The following is a 7,963-nucleotide window of genomic DNA, read 5'->3' as shown; positions in this document are numbered from 1 at the left end:
GCTGAGGAGAGGAGCGGGGCTTTTCTGCGACCCCTCTGCCCCAGCCAGGACCCCCGATCGCCACACCATACCTCCCCGCTCCCATATACTTCCGCTCCTTCTCTCCATCCACTCTTCCCTACCTGCGATCCTCTCTCCCACGCCTTCGAGCCACCTGCACCTTGCCACTGCCACCGGCCACCCGAGCCAAACAGCCACCATGGCCACGCTCCCCCGGCGCCTTCTCCACCTGGCGCTGGTGCTGGCCCTGACCCTGATGGCTGCCGCAGCCCGGGAGGATCCCCCCCCTGCGGTGTCTACCCCCCCGCATATTGACCACATTCAGCCCTCCTCCTCGCCGAAGATGGTTCAGACGCTGATGTGGATCCGGGGCAACAACCTCGGCCTGTCGCCGGTACGTGCCTCCTGCTCTGATATATGCCCATACACTCAGACATGCATGGTCGCGCGTGGCCCATGTGTGTGTGTGTTTGTGTGGCACGCGCTTACATGCGAGCGTGCATGTGTGAGAATGCCCACTGACATGCCGCACTCCCGGGGCACAGGATGACGTTCTGGATGTCACCTTTGGTGGGGTGAGTTGCCGGGACACGCTGGTCTACACGGACTCTCTCCAGATCGCCTGTGTTGTGGACTATCGCAAAGTATACAAGCAGCGGCCCGCGAAGGACCAGGCGGCTGTCGCCGGGGATGTGGCCCTGCCGATCGTCGTCACCACTGCCACGGGGGGCTCCTCCGTGGTCAACCCTCTATTTACTTTTCAAGATGGTATGCTCTGGTTGCCGCACCTCCTCCGGTCCCTCCCTCCCATGCCCGCTGACCATAGGCGCACTTAGACTGCCTCGTCTACTCATCTTTGACCAAGTGCAATGATGCTCATCGGGTTGTGGGCGCCAGTTGCAAATGGTGTCACCAGGCATCACGCTGCCTGCCGTTGGATCAGTCATGTCCCTTCCGTACGCCACATCTGGGCACCTGTCCCTTTCCCATCATCCTGCCGGCAGCCGGCCGCCAACACTAAACAAACATGCCGCTGCTGCCTTGGTGGGAATCCACCTGCACAAACACACACACACACACACACACATCGTAGCCTGCAGTCCAAACGGCCTGCGCATCACCTGCTACGAGCTCGGCTCGATTACCATCCTGAGTGTCATCATCTTCTCCATCTGCGTCGCGACGCTGGCCTTCGCGATCAAGGAAAGCCAGTATCTTGCTGAGAAGAAGCGCCGTCGGGCGTTGGCCCGGAAGAAGGGCGCCCAGTGCGTATCTGCCCACCGCTGCTCCGCGATGTCCCTGCCTGGTGGCTATCTATCGATGCCACCTACTGCTGGCTGTTGCTCTTTTTTTTCCCCCTCCTCCCATTTGATTCGCAGGATGTCGAGACCAGCCAACAGCTTCACCATACGGCCTTGCCCCTCCCTACCCCTTAGTCTGACTTTTCTCGCCACCCATCCTCCCTGCTCCTTCTCCTCCACTTCTCCCCCCTCCCTCTCCTCTCAGCACCCACGGTGGTGCACCTGCCCACGGCACGGCAGCCTCGGCGGCCGGCTGGACCATCAACGGAATATGGCGCCGCGGGCCGACACAGGCATCGGCGGCAACCATTGCCCCTGACAGTCCCCTCGCCCATGGGCAGGATGGCGGTCGGCCGTCCGCCGGGGGTGACCCCCGCGCGGGTGGCGTCTCGCCGGACATCGAGAATGAGGACGCCATCTTCGCCGGGATCGGGGCCCCCTCACTCACGAGCAGCCACTACCACCACCGGTCAGCTCCGCGAGATGTGTCCTCCTCGGCGCATGGCGGTGGCCCGGGCACGGTGGCAACGCCGGTGGCAACCGGCAATCGGCACACTTCCACCATCGGCCCCTTCCCGGCATCGGTCAATGGGATCCGCTCCTTCACCAATCTCCCCGGCATCCCGGCGGCGACAGGATCAGCCCTGGACGACGGGGACGACTCGGACGATGGCGAGATCACGAGCTTTAATTTTCTCGGCTCGTGAGTCGCGAATAGAGTGTGATCATTTTCATTACATTGGCAGTCTTCGAGGGGTGCTCCAATGGCCCTTTAGGATTGACACGAGCCCCAACCCCCCTGCGGCAAATGTATCCCCACCGAACAAGGACCGGCGGGGGGGGGGGGGGGGGAGGGGGCCACTCGAGAGGGAAGTCTGATCGCAACAAATGATGGCATCGGTGTTGCGTGCACACACCTCCCCTGCGCGGGGGCATCCCCAACGCACATGCGTCCGGGTGCATGAGCAGTTGAGCAAACATGTCTGCAACGGACAGTGGCACTCCCGGCGGCGTTTGGTCCGCATGCGGGGGGAGGTGGGGTGGGGCCAAACAAGGGATGCGTCCAGAGGACTCAGGCATGCCCTTAGCCAGGGGCAAGCAGAAAGGCACTGACCAGTGGATAATGTCCTTATTTTAGTATCCTATATTCTGCGTGAATTGATGGGGTTCATCCCGGGCACATGGACGGGCGCATGCATAGGTGTGTGCCACTCTCTCCACCGGCCGGGGGGGGGGGGGCGGGCGGCGAGAGGGGATCACATCGCTCTTGGACGCCCAGAAACCCAGGGGGTATGGATGGAAAAAGAGAGGCGGAGAAAGAGCCAGAGCCCTCTGGCCTTGGGGCCGGTGCCGAGTCGGTGGATTGCTCTCTCCAGCCACGACCGTGTCCGGCCCGATGTTTTGGGCGCGCGGTGGGGGCCCCTTTGCTTTCCTCGGGCGCATTTAGATAATTCGGTGGCTGCGTGGTCTGGGGCCGGCTGGCGTTCTTCCCTGCCGGGCTCCGGGCGCGGTGGGGGGGGGGGGCGGCCGCGGCAGACAGACTCCCATGTCCGTCCCCCTTCGAAAGACAGGGGCCGAGCATGTGCGCTGTCGTGTATTGAGAGCTCCGCCGACGCGGCGGTCTCCCCCGCGCGTCCAGGTTCCCTGGCCTTTCTGGGGGAGGGGAGCCCGGGGGGCGGAGTGGCGGGTCGGTCTCCTTGCATCCCTCCTCCCCCCCCCCCCCGCTTGGGTGGAAGAGGCCGACGTGTCGGCGTGTGTTTCTGTTTTCTTCGCACTCCGCCGAGAACGGCTCGGCATCTTGTGGGCGTCGCTTCCCCCCCTCTTCCTGGGTGGGGAGGGGGGGGGAGGGGAAACGGCCTCCCGAGAAGGGGCCGGGTGGGGTGGGGGGGTGGGCCACCGGGGAAGCCACACTTGGGCGGCCTCCAGGGGCGGTGTGTGACCCGCCCCCGCCCCCGCCCCCCCCCCGGCGAGGGAGAGGGGGACTCGCGGGGTAGCGCGGGGGTGTGGCTCCCCGCGCGACGGGGCTGGCAGCGGGCAAGCCCTGATGGCTTTTCAGCCATCGTCCCGAGGCCGCTCTCCCAGGTTGGCGCCTCAACCTCCCCTATCGCGTTTTCTTTTAAATTGTGTGTGACGTGAGGGTGTATAAGTATGAAGGTTCGTACTTTTGCCTCTTTCGCCGCGCGCGATTGACTGCTTCTCCTTCTCTCTCTCTCTCTGTCCCTTGTCTCCTTCCGCTTTGCCTTCGTCACTCCTCCCCTTCCCCGCCATGCTGCCCTCCCTCCGCCCTCCTCTCCCTTCTGTTTGCACCCATGCCCCCGATCGCCGCCGGAAGAGCGCGTCCGCCTCCCCCCCCCACCGCAGAGCACGTCAGAGGAGACACACACCCCGCCCCGCGCCCGTTCGAGAGAGGGACATACCTATCGCCGGTGTCCGCCGTCGGTTATGGTTGTCGCTCTCCCCTTTTGCGCCCGACCACCCTGAGCCTGTATCTCCCCCTGTTAGGGGAGAGACCCCTGCGCCAGGGTGCATATCCGAGAGAGGGAGGGAGGATCGAGAAGAGCAGGAGGAGGACAATGGTCGCCTGTGTCCCCTCCGTCGCTCGTGCTGCCGGTCTGCGCGCCCCCCCTATCACTGGCCCTCTTCCCCCCCTCTCTCGGTCCCCTGGGGCCCTGCGGAAGCCACGCCGGGCAGCCGCACATGCGCTCCCTGTGCTCGTGTGTTCCCCGTGGGTCCTGGGTTTTGTCGGATGCAGGATTTATTTCCCACATCCGCCGGTTCTTCCGTCGTTTGTGTCTCCTCTGGCGGTTCTCTGAGGCGTGATTGCGCGCTTCCGCGGTCTCTCTCTCTCTCTCCCCCGACTGGCGCCCTCCTCCTGGGCCACGATGGCCCGGTGGTTGTGTCATGTGTCTAACTCTCCCGGCTGTCGTTTGCACACACCTCTCTCTCTCCCTCTCTCCCTCCCCACAGTTCAACATCGCTGATCCCCAGACTGGCGGCCAGAAGCTCCTTGACATCGAGGATGAGCGCAAGATCGCTCCCTTCCTCGACAAGCGCATGTCGCAGGAGGTTGCTGGCGACTCCCTCGGTGAGGAGTTCAAGGGCTACGTCTTCAAGATTACCGGTGGTAACGACAAGCAGGGTTTCCCCATGATGCAGGGTATCATGTCCCACGGCCGTGTCCGCCTCCTTTTCTCCAAGGGCATGTCCTGCTACCGCCCCCGCCGCACTGGTGAGCGCAAGCGCAAGTCCGTCCGTGGCTGCATCACTGGTTCCGACCTCTCCGTCATGAACCTCGTCGTCGTCCGCCGTGGTGCCGAGACCGTCCCCGGCCTCAACGATGTCACCAAGCCCGTCCGCCTGGGCCCCAAGCGTGCCTCCAAGATCCGCAAGCTCTTCGTGCGTGCCCCGTGCATTCTCCATTCCCCCCTCTCCCCCATCATGGCCGCTTCTGCCACCACGCGGGCGGCGGTGCTGCGGCCATATGTGGGGCCGACTAACGTAGCGATGGAGGCCCTTCGAGGAGAGGGTTGTGGCAGCGCGCGAGAGCCATGTGCGACATATCTCTTCCCCTTCTCCTCCCCCCTCCGTGTGTCACTCTCGGGGAGAGGAGAGCGGGAGGAAGATTCGCGCGCGCTGGACCGTGTGTGGTCGCGTCCGTGTGTGTGTGTGTGTGTGGTGACCGATGAAGAATTTTTTCAAGTTATCCCTGTCTGAGTAACAAATTTCGTGACTGAGAACTTTGAACATGAGGCAACACACACACACACACCCTCGCCCGCCCTCTCTGAGGCCCTCCATCCCCCCGCACTCCAGCACCTTGCCTGCCCTCTCCCCCTCTGTCTCTCTCTCCCCTCCTAACGCAGTTCATCCTCCTCCTCCCCTCCCTTCCACCACCCGCCCATCTCTCCCTCTCCTCTCTCTCTACACAGAACCTGTCCAAGGAGGACAACGTCTGCGACTACGTTGTTCGCCGTGACATCATGAAGGGCGACAAGAAGGTCGGCTCCAAGGCCCCCGCCATCCAGCGCCTGGTCACCCCCCAGCGCCTGCAGCGCAAGCGCGCCCTCCTTGCCGAGCGCAAGGAGCGCAAGGCTTCCCACCGCGAGGCTGCCGCCGAGTACCAGGCCATCCTTGCCCAGCGCATCAAGGAGCAGCGCGAGAAGCGTGCCGCCCTTGTCCTCAAGCGCAAGGTCAACGCCATCGACGCCGCCACCGCCAAGGTTGCCGCCAACTAAAGGCTCCTCGGTTGTCGTCCTACAAATTCAGCGTTTCCTCCTCGTGTGGGTTGGCTGAAGACGAGAAGTGGTCGACGGTCGTCCGGGTGAAGGCGGCCAACGCGTGTCGTCGGGGGTGCCGCGCCGGCCCGGCGTGTGTGTCGTTCTCTGTCTGCTGGGAGCTTCTTTCTCCCTCCAGGCTGGCCCTCGCCTCGCCGCCTCCCTCCCCCTCGATGCTGCGCGTCCCTCCTTCCCTCTGGCCGTCGCCCTTCTCTCCCCTCCAGTCATCCAAGGCCCACTCGGACGTGGTCTTGTCTTCCCTGTTACCTTTGTTAGTGATAAACAATACCTACAAATGTGATATTTTCCCGCACAGCACCCGCTCGCTCTCTGCTCCTCCTCCCCCCCCCCGCACGTATCCTGTCCCCCCCCCCATGCCCGCCCCCGCTCTCTCTCCATGTGTGTGTGTCTCTCTCTCTCTATCCACGCGGCCTCCTTTCCTCGTCTCTCCTCTTCCCTGTCCGTCATCACCCCGCGTCGGAGGTAAAGGAGGGGAGGGAGTGTCTGCAGTCTCGTCGCCCTGTCCCCCCTTTCCCCTGTGCGTGCTGGTGTTGCTTCTGGGGGGGCTCTTGGTGTCGGGAATTCATGGGGCCCGCAGAGCCACCCCTCCCCCCCTTCCCAAGGAGCAGTGTGCCTTGTGCGAAGGAGGGCGGTGCGCGGATCCGCTCGCTGGGTCTCCTTGACCATCGGCACGAGGACTCCGGGGCCGGTGGTGGTGCGGGACATTTAGTGTGCTCACTCACACACACAGACACAAGGACAGAAATTCCGTCCAGGCGTCCCCCGTGCGCCCGCCCAGGAACGAGCGCCCCCTTGGTCCCAGGTCGTGGGGGGGGGGGGGGGGGACGGAAGTGGCCCCGACCTTCCGGCAGAGGTTCTTGGCAAACTCCACCACGGCGATCCCACAGCAGCGAGGCGCAGGCGGAATCATGTCAGGCTCAGCCCGCCGCCGGTTCGCGTTTGTGCCAGCTTTTCTCCGGGGCGGGGAGCCCGCTTTCCACACCAAGCCCGTTCTGACTGACGGAGAGTGTCACGTGCCTCCGGAGGAGCTACAGAACCGATTCCAGATGAGGGCATCCCTTGCCGAGGCGGCAGGTCCCGCTTCACACTTAATAAACCCTGACGGTTCTCTGAGTTTACATTCGTGGTCTCCGTCATTTGGATTACATGCATAGGCCTGGGCAACTGAACCACTTGGGGAAGACGCGCCGGCTGACCGGCCCTCGGTCACGCGCTATCCGGCATGCCAACCTACTGCCCCTCCATCTGGGCCTTGTGTTCCGAGTCCGATCTCCTCACTCCCTTTGAGCCACCGCATCCCCCCGGCTGGAAAGCCTGAAGGTACTTTCTCCACACCGCCCCCCCCCCCCCCCATTTGCGCTCATCCCCCCTCCCTTCCGCCCCATAGCCACCTTCTCCTCCTTCTCGGGTCTCTCGTCTATCTGCAGGAATCCATCAAACGTCAGCTTATCTCCCTCCCTGAGACCCCCCCACTCGCTCTCTGCGCCCCTACCCTCCCTCCCTCCCCCCCGCCCCCTGCCTCCCACTTTCCCACTTGTGGACATGAGCCGAAGCAACAACAACGACAGCTCCTACCGGGAGTTCGTGTATGGCACTATCCCCTCCACCGAGCATGAGAGCACGGCGGAGCTCCCGATCCCCGACACCAGCGCCTTCCGCGAGGAGTTCCCAGAGGACTCACCTGCCCATGGGCGCCTTACCCAGTCCATGGCCATGAATGGCCTGATGATGGGCCAGATCAAGAAGGAGATCCGCCTAAACGGTACGCCCTGCCGTGTGACCTCTTCCGCCTCTCTCTCCCTTTCTCTCTCCCTCTCTCCCCTTCTCCCTCTCTCCCTCTATCTCTTTTCTCGCCCATCCTCCCTGGCCCGCCTCCAACGTTGTAGCCCCCGCCGCCTTTCACCTGAGCATGACCCATTATTGACCGGTTGCTGGCCTGGCATGCGCTTCAGCTCGTGCCTCCTGCCTCGAGCTGACCAAGGAGGCCGATGATTGCCTCTTCACTCTGGGTTGCTCGTTCTTTTCCTTCCTGAAGAAGTCCCGCCTGGCCAGCGAGTGCATCGAGTCTTACTACAATGAGGCCCTGGACAATGTCATGCAGCACATTGCCGACAACTCCAACGTCCGCACGGACCAGCTTCTCAAGCAAATTGACAAGGATCGTCGTGTCAAGACCGAGGAGTTCAAGAAGGTGTTCCATGCTCCGGCACCGAGTCCCTCCGTGCCTGCTGCCGCCTCCGAGTAGGTGCTCGCCTGGGTGTGACTCTCTCTCTCTCTCTCCCCCGGTCCCGTCCAGGGCCATGCTCTCTTCTCTCTCATCTCTGCCCTTGGGCGCAGCAAAGTCGCTCACCTGGCAGGCGGACCCCC

The 7,963-nt window shown here is 63.5% G+C and overlaps 3 protein-coding genes across 3 annotated transcripts; all 3 read left to right on the top strand.

Annotated features, from left to right (window-relative positions):
* Positions 1 to 55: 55 nt before the first annotated feature.
* Positions 56 to 2,035, top strand: H696_00946 (hypothetical protein). Its single transcript, XM_009494835.1, has 5 exons — positions 56 to 394; positions 546 to 768; positions 837 to 956; positions 1,094 to 1,265; positions 1,507 to 2,035. The coding sequence occupies exons 1-5, from the start codon at positions 200 to 202 to the stop codon at positions 2,006 to 2,008; spliced, it is 1,212 nt and encodes a 403-aa protein (XP_009493110.1). The 5' UTR covers positions 56 to 199; the 3' UTR covers positions 2,009 to 2,035.
* Positions 2,036 to 3,265: 1,230 nt separating this feature from the next.
* H696_00945 (40S ribosomal protein S6) lies at positions 3,266 to 5,890 on the top strand. The gene is made up of 3 exons (XM_009494834.1): positions 3,266 to 3,455; positions 4,269 to 4,697; positions 5,231 to 5,890. Exons 1-3 carry the CDS (start codon positions 3,450 to 3,452, stop codon positions 5,534 to 5,536), a joined length of 741 nt encoding a protein of 246 aa, XP_009493109.1. The 5' UTR covers positions 3,266 to 3,449; the 3' UTR covers positions 5,537 to 5,890.
* A 1,210-nt stretch (positions 5,891 to 7,100) lies between these two features.
* On the top strand, positions 7,101 to 7,963 carry H696_00944 (hypothetical protein). The gene is made up of 2 exons (XM_009494833.1): positions 7,101 to 7,358; positions 7,549 to 7,963. Exons 1-2 carry the CDS (start codon positions 7,139 to 7,141, stop codon positions 7,839 to 7,841), a joined length of 513 nt encoding a protein of 170 aa, XP_009493108.1. The 5' UTR covers positions 7,101 to 7,138; the 3' UTR covers positions 7,842 to 7,963.

The sequence above is a fragment of the Fonticula alba genome, assembly GCF_000388065.1.
Source record: "Fonticula alba strain ATCC 38817 unplaced genomic scaffold supercont2.1, whole genome shotgun sequence".
Taxonomy (NCBI): Eukaryota; order Rotosphaerida; family Fonticulaceae; genus Fonticula; species Fonticula alba.
The sequence above is the reverse complement of the archived record's forward strand: the minus strand, read 5'-3'. Positions and strand labels throughout refer to the sequence as shown.